We start from the raw sequence: 18,699 nt of genomic DNA on the forward strand, positions 1-18,699 counted from the left end.
CCCCAGAGCGCTCCGTTCCCAGATCTATCCACCTTTGGACCCGTTATCGTTTGCAGGGTCCGTTTTTATCATTTAGTTACGGCCTCGTGTGGCAAAAAGGGCTATACGCAAGAGAAATATGCGGATACAACCCGTTTTCGTCCTCGTGGGGCACCAGCCTTAGATGAACCTTAAATACACAGGGGAGGGATGAACGGGGCACAGGTGAGGCTAATTAGGGATGGTAAGCAGGTGGAGTTCAATCAAGGTCAGGGAATGCTGACACTGAAATGAGAGAAGAGAAACAAAATAAAACAGGAATAATAACAAAACATCAACTTGCTGGCTAGGACCTTACAAGTTCATCGTCATCAGCATCCGTGATATTTAATACGTTTTTTCTTCCAAATTCCTCCTGAAATATTTGTGATCTTTGTAAACGTTGTGATCTTGAGTTGAATCAGTTCCTGTGGGTTTGATTGGTCTGGCTGCACATCATGAGTTTGTGTAGATGGAGCAGAGTTTCAGATGTGAAGTCACCTCTTTATTATTGAAGGAGAAGCACGTTGTCTTTAATATTAATGAGAGATCTTTTCACTTTTTGTCTCTTACAGTTTTTACCTGTTTGGAGTTTCCACTTTCTAACCTTCTTCAGCTCTGAACAGATTATTAAACCTGGAGTTATTTCAAACAGGAACATTGTTTTCTAAAGTTACATCATGTTTTCTTTATTCAGTCTGAGGAGCTGCAGTTTGTCAGAGATCAGCTGTTCTGCTCTGGCCTCAGCTCTGAAATCCAACATCCATCTGAGAGATCTGGACCTGAGTGAGAACGATCTGCAGGATTCAAGAGAGAAGCTGCTGAGAGATCTTCTGGAGAAGCCAGACTGCAGACTGGAGACTCTCCGGTCAGTAAGGGGTCTCTGCTGGTTCAGCAGTATTGTATTAAACACAGGGAGGTGTTTCTCTCACTGGGGAATCACAACAGATCAGTGATGTTACCCACTGACTGCAGGCTCTTTCATTCTTCCATCAACTATAGAAGGCCCGCTGAACCTGCAAAGCCAAACTTTAATAATCAACTTTCTAACAGACATATGGGATTTTACAGAAGAGTGGAAAAGGTAGTCAGTTTTTTATGGGATGTTTCTAGTTTCTAATGACTGGTTACTTCCTGTAATGCAGCTGAGAGCTGTGGCAGTCAGTCGTAGTGTTTGCAGAGAAGATATGGTGGGATGTAAAGCATGAGATCAGGACTCTGAAGCTGACTCAAAGAAAAAACACTTATTTTAAACTGGATCTTAAACTATTGGATTTTGTTCATCCCTACAGGATCAGAAATAATGAGACGTTCAGAGCCAAGATCCAGAAGACTTGTGAGTACTGAAACCATATCCTCCATTCGTCAAGATATTGTACATTAAATCTGATCTTAAAAGGTCTTTAAAGTACAACGACAATATATTTTAATTCCATTTTGTTACAGCTCTATTCAATCATTTTGGCTGCTAATATTTTTCTTTGTTCAACTTTAATTATTATTTCTCTGTCTCCTCTTCTCTCCATCAGGTGACTCCGATGTGAAACAGGAAGTGAAGACAGACAGAAAGGTGAGAGAGGAGCAGTTGAACAGAGTGAAGTGTATATATTTCACCACTGAATTAAAATATAATTGTTTGGGCTGTCGAGTTAAACGCTATAATGCTCGCAATTGATCTAAATGATTCAGGTATTCGATTATGAGTTAAGAATATTTCTATTTAATTAGTGTTTGTTTCTTTTTTTTAATGGGAGGTGTGCCTAAGAGGGTTACATATCACCAAGTTGATGCAATAAATGTATATGACGATGCCATTTAAAATATCTGGATCCCCGACAAAATGGGAAATATTCCTACTGGCTGGTAGTTCTGTTCTGTGATTGGCTGGTAATACTGTGCTGTGATTTGCCAGTAATACTGTTCTGTGATTGGCTGGTAATACTGTGCTGTGATTGGCTGGTAATACTGTGCTGTGATTGGCTGGTAATACTGTGCTGTGATTGGCTGGTAATACTGTGCTGTGATTGGCTGGTAATACTGTGCTGTGATTGGCTGGTACTTCTGTTCTGTGATTGCCTGGTAATACTGTTCTGTGATTGGCTGATAATACCGTTCTGTGATTGTCTGATAATACCAATCTGTGATTGGCTGGTAATACTGTACTGTGATTGGCTGGTAATAATGTGCTGTGATTGGCTGGTAATACTGTGCTGTGATTGGCTGGTAATACTGTGCTGTGATTGGCTGGTAATACTGTGCTGTGATTGGCTGGTAATACTGAGCTGTGATGGCTGGTAATACTGTGCTGTGATTGGCTGGTAATACTGTGCTGTGATTTGCCAGTAATACTGTTCTGTGATTGGCTGGTAATACTGTACTGTGATTGGCTGGTACTACTGTGCTGTGATTGGCTAGTAATATTGTGCTGTGATTTGCCAGTAATACTGCTCTGTGATTGGCTGGTAATACTGTTCTCTGATTGGCTGGTAATACTATTCTGGGATTTGCTGGTAATACTGTGCTGTTATTGGCTGGTAATACTGTGTTTCGATTGGCTGGTAATACTGTGTTTTGACCGTTTGAAATTGACAATGAACTCAGATGATCCAAACTAATTTGCATTTTTCAAATAATAAATAAATAACTTTGTTTGTTCCAGGCTGCTGAATCCTTCTCACCTGAACACACAACTGGATCTTCATACAGGTAATGCTATAACATGACCAAACATTATTTAAACACATTCAAAATATATATTTATTTTATTGTGTTTAATTTCATCTCTTTCACCATGACGTATTGCATCCAATCTCTTCCTAACAGACATAAATAAATGTGTATAGGATTGTTTACTTGTATCTAGATTCTCGCTGGATAGATATTTAGTTAATTTAATGAAAGTTTGTGTACACACACATTCTGATGCATGTGGGCACATCTTCAGTGATGTTCCTGTAATCATCAGGTGTTTCAGATCTTTCAACAAACCCTCTTCCAGGTCAGACTCCAGCTGGATGAACACCTGTCAGTCAGAACACAGGCCAGTGAAGGCTTGTTGTAGTAACCTGTCCCCTGTGTGTCTACAGGTTCAGGTGTCCTGGTCCAGGTGTGTTCCAGTGTGCTTCGACTGGCCTGGTGTTCGTCATGGCTCAGGAGGCGGAGCTTCTGTACAGGACGGTCCCTTGGGAGGAGAGCCGCCTCCAATCAGCTGGCAAGCAGCCAGCAGGGCCGCTGTTCGACGTGAAGAGTTCTGATGAAGCTGCAGTCTGCCAGCTCCACCTGCCACACAGTGAGACAGAAGATGGTAAAGACATCTAGTGTTAACAAATATACACTTGTATAATGTTTCTGTGGCAACTTTTAATATCCACTACCGCTCAAAGGTTATGAAGCAGCTTTATTAAACTAGTTTAACAAAGATAAAAACTGTATAATTCAGACACCAAATGTATTCTTTACATTCAAATAGTTCTGTCCCCAAAAGAAGAAAATTAGATTATAAAACGTTAATTTAGTCGATGTGTTGCATGACATTATGGATAATTATTGAAGCAGACGATGCAATGCAGCTTTAAATACTGAGTTGGATTGTCTTTGGGCCCTCTGCAGTCTCCTCACTGTAATATTAAAGAGATTTAAACTGTGATTGGTCAGTCCACAGCATGCTCAGCTGCTAACAGTGCTAACTCAACGCTAACTCTCTGTTACTGTTGTGATGCTAAGCTAGCAGTTTGATTAATTCTTACTTTGTTATCCATCTGTTGCTCTTTCTGCTCTTTACATTGTCAGTCTGGCTGAACCATGAACAAAACAAAACAACAGACAACAACATTTATAAGTTAGACTTTCTACGCCCTGAAAGCTTTAGAAAACTCTTCACACATCTAGAGAATCACTCAGACGTGAGACCGGCCACAGTCAAGCTGTTCTGACAAACAATTCAGCGTTCTTATAAATAAATAAATAATGAATAAAGTTTATGCATAACAGTAAATGCTCCCATCCAGAAAGATCACAGGGGGACAGAACAATAATGAAACATTACAATAAAAGGTGAAGGATATAAACTGGTACATCCCAGTGAGGCTCCAAAGTGAATGACATTAGATGAACATTACCTCTGAACTAAAGTGGTGGGACATTGAATATGATGAAGCTGTTTCAGCAGCAATGCAACAGATGACCAGCTCTTTGCTCCACAGCGCTGCTCCTGGACGGCCTGTTGTCTGTCGTCCACATCACTGATGAAGGCCAGAGCATCCTGGAGCCGCTGGAGGTCACACCCACTCACGTGGTGGTGAAGGTGCCTCACCTCTCTCTCTTTGGCCTGGTCTGGGATATCGTTAAAAGGGTTCTGTGTCTGCTGATAAAGGGCCAAGTTCTGGTGTTCCTTCAACCCCCGTTCGGAGAGGAGCAAATACTGGATGTATTTCTGCTGCCGAACAACGTCCCTGTGGAGGAGGTAAAGTCAGCTGCATACATGCTCACCATCAGACTAAACACTGGTTTCAAAGCTGTTTCCACACACACTGCTCTTCTTCTCAAACCTTCTCGTGCTGGGAGAAGATTAAGATCTATCAGGGGCCTCGTTTATAACGCCTTGCGTAGGATTGACGTGGGAAGGTTGCTTACGTAGTACAAAGCAAACAAATAGGTACAGAGATGTTCCGACATTTTCCGATTTACAAAACATTGCGTACCGGTGAGGGAAGTGCGCACCGGCACTTCCTACGCCTGTTTCCCTTTATAAATCACAATCGACTCGTAACGCCCATATTTGCCTATAAATAGTCAAAGAAACGCCCATTCATTCATTCATGTTGAATGACTGCATGAAGAAGATCGCAGGAAATGACGACAGAACAGCTAAAAAAGACATCTCACACCGTGTCAGATTTAGGTTATTTTGGGAAGGTCGAAATAAATCATATTGTTTGGTGGATGCAGTTTGAACCAGAGTAGCAGCATGGAGGTCGGATCGTCACCAAAATAAATAAATAAGTGGTCCGAAAAAAGTTAATGACAAAAAAAATACACATAACCTTCCTCAGGCAGTGTGTTTGTACCGGGGACAGGAGACACCCCCCCATCTAAGAAATGATCGGGGAATCCCTCCGGAGTGGAGTCATGACGACTGGATCTGAATTTACTTTTTTGTATTTGGTGGTTTGTGTTCCAGCTGTCGATCAGCAACTATATATCCATAATCCACCAGTTAAAGGAAATACAACTAATGGGTTGTGTTATATTAGCTGTACAATTTACCACATATGGTGACTGGCAGCATGACGGCCTGGTACGGCAGCTGCACCGACCTCGATCGTAAGGCTTTACAGAGGGTGGTGAAAACTGCACAGCACATCACCAGGACGGAGCTGCCATCCATGGAGGACCTTTACTCCCAGCGGCTCAGGAAGAAATCACTACGGATTATCAAAGACCCCCATCACCCCAGCCACAAACTGTTCTTTCTGTTGCCGTCTGGCAGATGTTACCGCAGCATCCTGGCAAGGACAAGAAGATTCGGAGACAGTTTCTTCCCGCGGGCAGTGAGACTGTTAAACAATTGAACTGTTGAAACAACATCAAACATTCAACTGCTACTCAGTAGTATGTATCTAATACCTAATATATATATATCATTCCAATAACTTGTATATAGACTCATACTGCACTATTCCACATCATAACTTTATTTCATTTGTATAACTATTATTCTTTTTGTATTGCTCTTGCTCTTATTGTTATTATGTTATTATGTTGCATTGTTGGAGAAGCCTGTGACATAAGATTTTCAACTACATAATTACTCTGTAGTTATGTCAGATTGACAATAAAGAACCTTGCTTGCCTTGCTTAGTTTCCATACCTCCTGTGTTTTACGAGCGATTTATCAAGTCTTGGCAAACGGCATAAAACACGATTAAACGTGATAGTATATAAAACCATGCTCGACCTATAGAAATGCAAAACGGCGTCAGTTTAGACGTAATTCTGTCCTGCTTACCGCATCATTTATGAGAAAACATTTCATAACATTAACACAACATATTCGAAGTGGTTTTAAATAATATATCCGTATTTATTTATTTCTCCAAGTTGTTTTTGTGTGCACTGAGGAGTCTCAAACAGGCGTTTGTTTAATCATTTTAAGATTGGCTTTAATCAATGTTTGAAAATGAATTCTTCATATTTGATAAATGAGAGGTAACATTTTATTTATGGTATTATTTCCACATATTTCTCTCCATTCTTCCTTCTGCCAACGGTGTTGCAGTTTCTCGTCTCTCCCGTTTGTGTGCTTAGTGCGTACGCATGGGTTAGAGTTTGCGTGGAGGACCGCACATTTTCCCGTCAAGTTAGAATTTTATAAATCGCAAACATTGCGTAGAAACTGGCGTACGCAATTTTTTGAGCGTATATCCCTTTATAAATGAGGCCCCTGAACAGTAAATCTTCAGATCGATCTTTGTGGTTTTGTATGATTCTCTCTCAGCATGTCTTTCTGTCTGCGGAAACTGATGGCATGATTGGTAAACACATCACACAGAACCGAAAGACCTGCTGAGATGAATCACTGCCAAGACCATGTGATCTCATCCCTACCAGCCACATTTTACAGCTTGGGCAGCAGCCTTTTGTGTTGTATAACAACACAGTCTCACGGCATTTCGTGTTATAGTCAAGAAATTAATCTATTGATTCGTGTTCACCAACACGATTTCGCCATTTTTTTCGTGTCACACAGAACGATTTTAAAAGCAATGTAAATAATAACAAATTAGAAGGAAAAAGCAATGTATTTATATTGGTAGTATGTTTCGTGCCTGCACCAAATAATAACAAATTAGAAGGAAAAAAAAATGACATAAAATACAGATTTCAGTATTCTGAGGCTCTGAGCCCCATTTCTTTTCCTCACTGACGGCAAAAAAACTCAGACATTATACAATTTAAAATAAAAGGGATAATGTTAGGCTTAGGGTAAGATATTGAGTAAGAACATGTTTTTATGAACCACACAGCTTCTGGTCTTCCAAGACCCGACCGGACAAAAAGACGTGTTGCAGGCACGAAACATACTACCAATAGAAATACATTGCATTTAAAATCGTTCTGTGTGACACGAAAAAAAGGTGAAAATCGTGTTGGTGAACACGAATCAATAGATTAAATTAATTTCGTGACTAATAACACGAAATGGCGTGAGACTGGGTTGTGTATAACTGACACATACAGTTTGTGATTGGTTAACGTTGTGACACGATACTCAGAGACACTCTGTCCTGTTACAGCTCAGGATCAGGTTTAGGTAACAAAACTACTTGTGCAGGCATACAAAAAAAGATCATGGTTTGGATTAATGTGACATTGTGAATACAAATAACTCAGCTTTTCTTTAAAGGGGACCTATCATGCAAAATGCACTTTTGTACGTCTTTTATACATGAATATGTGTCCCCGATGTTCCAGGGAACTCACCAAGTGTCAGAAAACACAACCCTCTCTATTTTCCTCCATACCCAAATCTCTAAAAAAGGGGCTGCAACGGATCTGATAAAAACTGATCCAGATTTGAACACTGTCCTGACGTCAGGACAGTGGCGCTACGGCTATTGGGCCAACTCCACCAATCAGGAGGAGACAGCCACGGCCATTGCCGTTCGAAAGCGCTGGAGACGCTGTAGTACATATACCAGGCCTGTAGGTGGTGCTGTTCTCACAGAATCAGCCATTGCAAAAACAGAGCTAAAACATTTCAAAATGAGCGAAATGAGGCATGGCTAAAATGCATGATCTGTTTGGTATTTTGAAGGAAAAAAAAGTATAAATATGCCTTATATAGGTATGGTCCTACACTATATTATTCAAATATAGCATGATAGGTCCACTTTAAATAAAGTAGCCTTGACTATCTGAGAATAACTAAAGTTAACCTGTTACTGAAGGTTGCTGATAAACACAGCTGTGCTGTGAACATCACAAACTCCTCCGACTGTGAGCTGGACATTCATCACAGTTACAGTGTGCACTGTGAACCCGAGGGCTTCTACATTCAGCCTGAGGTGAGTCACTGATACTCCTCTGATGAAACACAATGATCATTAACACACATTTATCTGCATGTGGATTCACAATCAGGAAAGAAACAGATAAACGTTTAACTTCTGCTTCTGGTTTTCAGAGTAAAACATTTGATTCCAGGTTTGGACCAAACTACCATCCGACATTTCAAGTTACCCTGATGACGAGCACAAAGAGAGTGGTTTTGAGGGTCAAGGACCAAGGTGGAAATGAAGTCTGGTATTGTCGCGTGTCACTGGAAGGTAAAGACTCCATCTGATGTCATGTTACATATTATAACTTTAATCTTTTTGTGAACGAATATCCACCCCTGGAAATGTCGAGTTACTTTAATTTTTAATGTGATTGTTGGTTATTCAACAAAAGTATTTTCCCTGTTTATCTACCAGGTCCAAGGCATGCATTGTCCCAGGGAAATGTCCCAGCAGAGAGCAGCGTCCCAGCAGAGAGCAGAGTCCCAGCAGAGAGCAGCGTCCCAGCAGAGAGCAGCGTCCCAGCAGAGAGCAGAGTCCCAGCAAAGAGAAGAGTCCCAGCAGAGAGCAGAGTCCCAGCTGAGAGCAGATACCCAGCAGAGAGCAGCGTCCCAGCAGAGAGCAGCGTCCCAGCAGAGAGCAGAGTCCCAGCAGAGAGCAGAGTCCCAGCAGAGAGCAGAGTCCCAGCAGAGAGCAGCGTCCCAGCAGACCAGTGGCTGTTCTCAGTTCGGACAGAGTTCATCAAAAGAGTGTCTCAAACTGTGCTGAACGTCCTTCTGGATAAACTCTTTGCGTCTGGAGTGATCAGTGAATCTGAAATGAAGTCAGCCAGAAACAAACCCCAAGATGACGGAGCACGAGAGGTGGTGGACGTGGTGCGAAATAAAGGAGCTGCAGCCAGCAGGGTTCTGATCAATTCTCTCCGAGAGGAAGACCTGTTTCTTTACAGAGAGCTCAACTTAAGCTGAGGCAAAACCTTGTGGACTGCGTGTGACAGTTGAAGTCTATTCCTGTGTTTTGTTGCCTGTAACTATTTCCCCTTGTCCTTGAAGGTAACACAGATTCTGAGTGAAGGCTACTTTCTTTCTCTCGTTTCTCCTGGACTCCCTCCTGAGAGCAGCTAACCGGGCTTGTTCTTGTTTTACCAATTGGTTCTGACTTCTGGGTTAGATTTGGGATTTTGGGACCTTTGGTACCTCGGCGTGTGATTGGGAGTTCTGTTTGTTTTGTGTGATCAAACTGCAAAGACCTGTACCTGTTGGGGACTGGACGTATAATATTCTTAGATGGTGAATTAAACCTACGTGGTAATAGTGAACAACCTTTTTTCCCAAAGTATAACGAAAACAAGTCCATGCTTTGGATGTCTTTTAACCTGACTGTTCTTTCACCTACACTATTTCTATTCAAATCTATCGTGCTCTGTTTCATTGCACTATTTTTATTGTTGTGTTATTTCTGTATTTGTTGTCTTATGTCCTTTATATAATATGTTGCATTGTTGGAGGAGCTCGGGACCTAAGATTTTTATTGCCATAACTACACTGTAGATGCTGTGCACATGATAATATATAACAAGGGGTGCACATAACTGGTACGCAGGTACGCATGCGCGGCAACAATCTGAAATGCGTACCGTAACTTGTGTCACAAAGCGCATTTGCGTACCGACGTACTTGTGAAGCTTTTCCAGAAGGCGGTTAGATCACCGGACGACAGAGTCAGTCTCCGTGTGCACAGACAGGGCTGCTGTTAATGTCGGTCTGTACAGCAGACTGCGCTAAAACAGCTGATCACAACGTTCACACGCTCCGCGGTCACGAAGCGCTGATATTTTAGTGCTAACAGTGACAGGTGCAGGAATGTCGTATTTCTGTGTTGGTCCCTGAAGGCAGCATCTCCCTGCTCCAACGTTGACATAAACATCTTTCTCAGCTCATGAATCCATGAATTGGTAAAATACATCTTTGTCTTATAAACGTCCCAGGTCCCCTACAATCTGCACTGCTTCTTCCAATGTAATAATAAATCTAAAAACTTCATGTAATTGTATTATTTTATTTTTATTTTATTTAAACAGAACAAGATGTATATTTAAATCCTCTAAGCTCTTCATGATTACCATTAAAACCTAAAACTCATCAAACATCTTAAAGAACTGAAACTAATAACTGAAGCAGGAAAAGCATTTAGAGTTTAGAGTGAAGTATAGAGACAGCAGCTGCTCACACACACAGCCTGGATAAACACTGGGGCTGCAGTCCAATAGTCCAAAAATCAGCTCCTATCGTCTATTCCTATCGTCTATTCCTTGACCTCTGAGTGAAACGTCACAGTGTTAAGGAATAGTGGATAGGAGAATTCAAAAGGATTTAGGAGAAGAGACTGCGGTGCTTTGAGAATCCTGGGGTGCTTCTCAATGTCAAGGAAGGATCCTTCAGAGCCTCTATTTCAAGGATGCTACGTCATCGAATCCCGCCGAAGGACTGTTCCAATGTCCAGGATCCTTGGAATTCTACCGAGGACTGGGTCCTTCATTGCAGGAATTTTCGAGGCTGCTCATGTGTATCCTCGGCGGTCTTAAATTACCCACAATTCTTTGCACACAGACCAATTTCCAAAATCTTTGGTGGAAAATGGCTGAATCCAGACAGTACACATTTAAATGTAAGTATGTTCAGTGGCGTAGTAAATGTGCACATGGCTTGTGTTTAAAGTTTATAGTCCGTTTGAGTTTTGCCCGTGTGAACGCAAACCGAACCTTCTGAAAAATGAAACGATGGAACAAACTGTCGTCTGGTGCGCACAAGAGAAGTGACTATTAGGATTGAATGAGACCTTAGAGCGGTTTGCACATAAATAAAATGAACCTTGTTTTGACTTTGCCTCTTCTGTTGATATTTGTGGTTTATGCTACAATGTGCAACAATATGTGTAAAAAAGGTTTGCAGACATCAAGTATGATATATGAATAGAAATGTTATTATTGATTGGTGATGGTGATTTTATGATTTTCTTATGGCTGCTTTTCCTCCAGGACTTTTTCAAGGCTGCAAACAGAAGGAGAAAGTGTTATGTTAGTTTAGTGGTTCTGTCCTGGAGAGATGATCATTTCACAAAATACAGTTACTCAAGTACATCTTCGATCTCCGCAAATCAGTTATGAGTCTTCAAACAAATCACGCTCAATAAGGCAGGGCCTCTCATATGACGCACACCTGCACACCTGCTAGCCTGTTCCATTCTTCGTTCTCCGATGCTTGGAAGGATTCTTGCCTAGCCTCTGAAGGACCTGACTCTGAAGACATGTCCTACCAAGCGTCCTCGACTTTGAGAAACGGCTCGACTTTGAGAAACGGCTCGACTGCACTTTCACTATCGACGTATTTATGATGTGCAAGCGGACGTCATGAATGTGCGTCTGCTGTGGGGAAACGACAGTTTTCTATACAGCGGACAACATGGATGTTTAATAAGAACGACGGACTACTGTAAACTCATCTAGAGACTCTGCACCGTGCTCTGATGCTGTTGTTTTATGCTTTATGAACGTGGACAACAGAGAAAAATGTATTCTTCATGAACGAGGTTGTAATTGAAATAAAAAAGGAAAGTGAAACCCATGCTCGTCACCCTCTCCCTCCGGTCCACATTAATACAAATGATCCCAATACGTGATGATTGTATGAACTATGAAAATATCTTAAAATAAATACAAATGTATTTATTATAAACGTGTTAGTCCTTAACATCTATCACTGTGTATATCACCATTCAAACATATTTTAAACGTTTAACAAACCCCACACAGCTCAGTAAAGACTGTGAAATTATTACTTTATTTGATCATTTCAGTAAAAACTAACGTTCATATTTCTCTTTTTGATTATTATAGTGTTGAACGTTCAAACGAACGTTCAGACGTCGTGTAGTGTGTAGTAGTGTCTCTACTTTAAAGAGTCCTCTCCTGCTGATGTTCAGGTGTATATCAGTATGTAGTGTCTCTACTTTAAAGAGTCCTCTCCTGCTGATGTGCAGGTGTATATCAGTATGTAGTGTCTCTACTTTAAAGAGTCCTCTCCTGCTGATGTTCAGGTGTATATCAGTATGTAGTGTCTCTACTTTAAAGAGTCCTCTCCTGCTGATGTTCAGGTGTATATCAGTATGTAGTGTCTCTACTTTAAAGAGTCCTCTCCTGCTGATGTTCAGGTGTATATCAGTATGTAGTGTCTCTACTTTAAAGAGTCCTCTCCTGCTGATGTTCAGGTGTATATCAGTATGTAGTGTCTCTACTTTAAAGAGTCCTCTCCTGCTGATGTTCAGGTGTATATCAGTATGTAGTGTCTCTACTTTAAAGAGTCCTCTCCTGCTGATGTTCAGGTGTATATCAGTATTTAATGTCTCTACTTTAAAGAGTCCTCTCCAGCTGATGTTCAGGTATATATCAGTATGTAGTGTCTCTACTTTAAAGAGTCCTCTCCTGCTGATGTTCAGGTGTATATCAGTATGTAGTGTCTCTACTTTAAAGAGTCCTCTCCTGCTGATGTTCAGGTGTATATCAGTATGTAGTGTCTCTACTTTAAAGAGTCCTCTCCTGCTGATGTTCAGGTGTATATCAGTATGTCTCTACTTTAAAGAGTCCTCTGCTGCTGATGTTCAGGTGTATATCGGTATGTAGTGTCTATACTTTAAATAGTCCTCTCCTGCTGATTTTCAGGTGTATATCAGTATTTAGTGTCTCTACTTTAAAGAGTCCTCTTCAGCTGATGTTCAGGTATATATCAGTATTTAGTGTCTCTACTTTAAAGAGTCCTCTCCTGCTGATGTTCAGGTGTATATCAGTATGTAGTGTCTCTACTTTAAAGAGTCCTCTCCTGCTGATGTTCAGGTGTATATCAGTATGTAGTGTATCTACTTTAAAGAGTGCTCTCCTGCTGATGTTCAGGTGTATATCAGTATGTAGTGTCTCCACTTTAAAGAGTCCTCTCCTGCTGATGTTCAGGTGTATATCAGTATGTAATGTTCGAACCTTCACAGTCACTAGAGCTCAGTGGCGAGCCGTGAGCTTTATACCTAGGCCCTCTGACCCCCACCCCTTCCCTCGAAAAAAAGAAAAAAAAAGAGTTATTACGTCACAGCGTATACTTCAGCGGAATATCAAAACAACGGCCCAGGGTGCAAAACGCATCAATGACAGCGACCCTCTACCACACAAAACAACACCTGTGAACCCAATTTGTGTTCTTTGACATTGAAAATGATATTGCATTGTGTTTGTTACTTTCGTTGCAGTTGTATGTCTTAAGTGTAATTTGGCATGCTTTTATTTTGAAGACGAGTTCACGCTGTTGACAGGAAGTTGTTGTTGCTATGGAAACAAGACAAGTTTCACAGCGGGCGGAACTTGTCATCTAGTCCGCGATAATAAAACCCACCCATTTAGAGGGAAGATATGATTGGTCATATGAATTCTGGAGAGCATTTCCTCAGATCTCCAGAATAAACATGACCAAATAATGAATTAATCAAGACTTTACAAACACAATAAAAAGCTGTAGTGAGTTATATTTCTACAGGGGGAAGGAGGGGGGGTTAATGAAAACAGTAAATACATTTTGAGTTTTCCTAATAAAAGTTAAATGTGTAATTGCTGCAGCAAGAGAGATCAGGGAAGCTGGAAACATTACTTTAGTTTAGTTTAACGTTATAGAATCATAGAAGTATTGAGATTATTCTGTTGAGCTATTAGTTGTTATTCGGCTCACTGTATCCGCCTTGTCAGGAAGATATGTGCAAAACATGCGATTGGTTTATAAAGGATGAAAAGTTTGTAGAAATGCCAGAAAAATATGTGGAAAAATATTCAAAAAACGATGTTAAAAATGTCAGAAAATATTAGGGAAATGATCCCTAAAATCAGGATAAGAATATGAGAAAAATATCCTAAACATATGTGAAAAAGTACTGGGGACTATTTTCAGTGGTGGATGAATCCCACCTTTTTAGAGAGTGACCCCTCAGTAACAGGTGTTGATAAATCGTGATCTTCTCGCTCCCAGGAAAGAAACTTAAAATAATGAGACTAATGGAGTCTCTGAAAAGGTTCAAATGGGTACTTTAATTAAGTAACGTGGTTAAAGAACAAGCATAGGTAAGGAAGAGACAAAGCCGGTGTTGTCTCTCGGGAGGCTGCAGCGAAGAAAAGAGAGCGGGTTGTCCTCTCTCATCTCTTTTTATCCTCTTCTCCTTCTCTCCCGCTGTGCAGATAGTGGGACCTCCCTTCTCATCTGCTGGTTCGACATCGCGAGAGAACAGATGATTTCGACATTTTGTATTCCCTGCCTACTTCCTTAAGCCTTTTCTCCTCCTTATCTCTGTCATGACTTTCTATTTAATACCTTATAAACAGCTGTAATAGTTAGTTTAGAAGTCCTAGAAACACCGCTACGGCACAGTTCTCATTTACGGAAACTCCCTCTGACGTCATAGCTTCTCACGTATGTGTAAACACTACGATCAACTGTACCTTCATTTAATATTCAGCAGTAATAATATCTCGACGTCTATAGATGTAGTGTTAAAGTCCGTACGTTTTGGTGTGTAACACTCCAAGTCATTTTCACTTTACATTCAGAAAACACATTATGAGCCACATGCTAACTGCTAACCGGATATGAAGGATTTTCAGAATAAAAGCTTGGCATTGAGATTTCCTGAGAACTTCTGGGTTTTTCCACAATAAAACAGCTTTTAAACTGACGATATGTTTTAGACTGAATTATGCTATTTAAACATTGATTTTAATTTCTAACACAGGAAGCTGCAGAACAGGAAGTGAAAGTGCTGCAGAACTACAGTTGGCACACATCTGCTGACACTCCTGTTGCAACAGCAGTGTGTGTGTGTGTGTGTGTGTGTGTGTGTGTGTGTGTGTGTGTGTGTGTGTGTGTGTGTGTGTGTGTGTGTGTGTGTGTGTGTGTGTGTGTGTGTGTGTGTGTGTGTGTGTGTGTGTGGTTCTGAGTGTCGACAGAAAGAGGATGTTGTGGGGAGGCGGAGGAAAAAAATATTGGTCGACAAACTTCATCTGTGGTCAAAGTTCAGCAGCTCTCTGAGGAGGAGTAATCAGATTACTGCGGAAGGAGTAATCTGATGCTAGGACAAGTCCTGACACGTCTTTTTTAGCATTTCCTGTAAAATGTGTGAAAAATATCATTACAAATTTGAAAATTATTTCAAAAGATGTTAGAAACATCTACTTTCCAACCTACCTCTTCTCCTTTCCTTCTCTACCTTTCCCTCGTTACCTCATCGTTCCCATCTTCACCTCCCCCTTTCCTTCTACACCTCCTTCCTTCCATTCCTCACTCCCTGAAGGCTTCTCAATTCTCTCATTTCCCCTCCTTGACTCCCCTCCTCGACTCCTATCCTCGTGTCTTAGTCCCGCCCACAGGAGATGCGAGTGGAGGAGTCGAGGAGGGGAACCGAGGAGAGAGGAGGGGAAGCAGCAGGCGGTTAGAGAAATGAGAACTCCTCTCCTCTGAGCGGTCATTTTAAAGAGACGTCCATTAATGATGACAGGAGGCACAGCAGCCCTCTGTCTGATGGACAGATGTGTTCATGACCACTTATATATTTACTTTGACTTCATTGACAGTGCGGTATAATGAGACAATAACAGGCTACAGATGCGGACATAAACACACACACACACACACACACACACACACACACACACACACACACACACACACACACACACACACACCACACACACCATATATAGGTATATATATTTATATAAATATATACAACTTCAGAATCAAACAAGTATGAGAGCACTCTCATAATAACGTAACACTATCAGAGACTGGATATACCCCCCCCCCCCTCTCTGGTCGCTAGAATGAGGAAAATAAATTACGGGCCAAAAGTTTTATTTACAAGTATTAAAAGTAAGCATAGGACACCAAACCAACTGAGACCTGTCTGTCTGCCGCATCTACACACACACACACACACACACACACACACACACACACACACACACACACACACACACACACACACACACACTGTACCACACGCACCTACACACTGTACAACACACACACCTACACACTGTACCACACGCACCTACACACTGTACCACACGCACCTACACACTGTACCACACACACCTACACACTGTACCACACGCACCTACACACTGTACCACACGCACCTACACACTGTACCACACGCACCTACACACTGTACCACACACACACACATACACACTGTACCACACGCACCTACACACTGTACAACACACACCTACAGCTCCTAAAGCATATCATATCAGGCTACAGCCGTTGTGTACCGCGGTGAAGTTAGTTTTAGGTTGGATATTCGACGGACATTCGCGGACCCGCCAGCAGCGTCAGTTTCCCGGACCCGCCAGCAGCGTCAGTTTATTATGGAAAGCCCAATGTGCCATAATACGCATACATAGTTTTGCGTGAATCCGAGGTCCGTATGTTCGCGCGAACCTATGTGCGAACATACGGACCTCCCCGTATATTCGCACAAAACTACGCGCGAACTTTTGCGCGGTTTTTAATATGATAATGAGCCCCTCCTTCTGATTTCCTTAGCCAATGAGTTCAAAGTGTCTTCAACCAATCAGTGAAGGGTAAAGCCAGACCAAAGCAATCTGTAGATGAAAAGTTCCTGACATTGTGAGGCTGTGCTGTAAATTGTACATTATTCCAGATTCAGGGGACTAAGTATTAATTTGCCTATGAATATAATAAATATTTCACCTTCATTGTCTTTTAAAATAAAATCACATTACCCTTTTCCTTAACCCTCTGGAGTGTGAAGTGAAGGGTATTTTCTCAATTTTTAGATGTCTCCTTAAATCAACTTTTAAATGTACTTCTTATAACATGGCATGGTGTTACATGTCAAAATGTTCAGTACAGTCTCTGGTCTTGCTAGAAATGCAAAGTCACTCACCTTAGAGCGCTGTCTTATGAGATACTAAGCTTAGAAATCCGATTTTTGGAAAACTTCAAAACTGTTGTGACACAATGACTCATGTCATCCTTTTTTTTTGGTGTTTCAGATTTGGTTCACCAAAGTCTTTGGTTCACAAAAGTAGTGAAATATATGAATTACACTATAGGCCTATATACATGTGTTATTCATGTCTAAAATGAAAATGTGTAAATTAGAATTTGGAGTAAGTAAAATAGTTAGAAAGGCAGCAACGTTCCCTCTGCTTCATTCATATCTCCTGTTCAACAGGTTAGTAGTGTGTACAAAGATGATGTCATATTTCGATCTAAGAAGTGTGTTTGAAACTGTTCTTTATGTGTAGTTTAATGTCATTCTGTGAGCTAGTTCGGCTCCACTACAGTGGCTAATGGCGTCCGCTAGCTTCTTTACCACAGGCTATCGCTCCCTGAATAATGTAGGGCTAAAACCACTATGTTACTAGGTGTATGACTCCCGTGCACTAGTTTGGCTTACATTTCAAGTGTATTCTGCTTGTATAAATATGTGAAATGCTGGTCTGAGTTCATAGATGTTCATAGTATTGAAATGCTAATAGCGCTAATGCTATGCTAATATTGTGCCTATCAGTGTACAACAGAGCCAGGTTAAAGGGAGTACAGTCAACTGGGTTGTGTGTGTTATCACTGTATTATATACTGTAAATTAAGAAGGCTTTAATCCTCCATAAAAGTCATAATATGGCATGTGAATTTATTTCCATTTTTTATTAGAGACAAATACGTCATACAGTTATTTCGATTTGCTAAATGTAAAGGTATGTTTTTTTTCAGATTTCACAGCTGCCTGGGCAGTGGCCCACAGGCGACGTTTATCCAGCAGCCAGAACCTTCATCTGTGCCGGCCCCCAGGTCAAGATCTACCGTGGCTCAAAGACCTCCACCACAGCCATCACCACCAAGGACCAGAGGACCAGCATCACTACAGCAGCCTCCACCTCCATCTGTGCCTGCCACAAGATTAAGATACACCTCGGTACAAAAGCCTCCACCACAGCCATCACGATCAACCCAGCCAGCAAAGAAGTCTCGCCTAGCACACGTACCTCCCACACAGCCACCAGCATCAACCCGGGACAATCCCACCTACCTCCCTCCAACACAGCCACCAGCAGCCCATGCACCATCACCCCCACCTACACAGCAGCCAGCCCCACTGTCTTGGAAGACGGACAAAGACCATTACACTGCTCCCCTTGTCTTTACATGTATAATGAATAGTTGGTTGAGAAAGTTTTGATATTGTAAATATTGAAATTTTACAGTTTCTTATGTTAACATAAATAGTTGGTTGAAAAAAAAAGTTGTAATGCTCAATTTGTATTTGTACACATCACATGAACCTCAGTATGGAATATGAAGTCATGAATCAGTCCTGATGTAACTTTTCTGTGGTGAAAGTAGAGTGATAGAACTATTTTACTTACTCCAAATTCTAATTTACACATTTTCATTTTAGACATGAATAACACATTTATATAGGCCTATAGTGTAATTCATATATTTCACTACTTTTGTGAACCAAAGACTTTGGTGAACCAAATCTGAAACACCAAAAAAAAAGGATG

At 41.2% G+C, this 18,699-nt stretch overlaps 1 protein-coding gene across 1 annotated transcript; it reads left to right on the forward strand.

Annotated features, from left to right (window-relative positions):
- Window positions 1-220: 220 nt before the first annotated feature.
- LOC117492029 lies at window positions 221-18,352 on the forward strand. Its single transcript, XM_034142166.1, has 11 exons — window positions 221-231; window positions 1,311-1,354; window positions 1,548-1,588; window positions 2,678-2,724; window positions 3,105-3,322; window positions 4,221-4,480; window positions 7,968-8,084; window positions 8,204-8,345; window positions 8,493-8,594; window positions 8,877-8,980; window positions 17,906-18,352. Exons 1-11 carry the CDS (start codon window positions 221-223, stop codon window positions 18,350-18,352), a joined length of 1,533 nt encoding a protein of 510 aa, XP_033998057.1.
- Window positions 18,353-18,699: the final 347 nt, after the last annotated feature.

This window comes from Trematomus bernacchii, unplaced genomic scaffold (assembly GCF_902827165.1).
Source record: "Trematomus bernacchii unplaced genomic scaffold, fTreBer1.1, whole genome shotgun sequence".
In the NCBI taxonomy this organism is placed as follows: domain Eukaryota; kingdom Metazoa; phylum Chordata; class Actinopteri; order Perciformes; family Nototheniidae; genus Trematomus; species Trematomus bernacchii.

Coding starts and splice junctions, on each gene's coding strand:
- LOC117492029 (XM_034142166.1), top strand. Junction 1,355..1,547: donor AGCCAAGATCCAGAAGACTT/GTGAGTACTGAA, acceptor TCTCTCCATCAG/GTGACTCCGATGTGAAACAG. Junction 3,323..4,220: donor ACACAGTGAGACAGAAGATG/GTAAAGACATCT, acceptor TTTGCTCCACAG/CGCTGCTCCTGGACGGCCTG.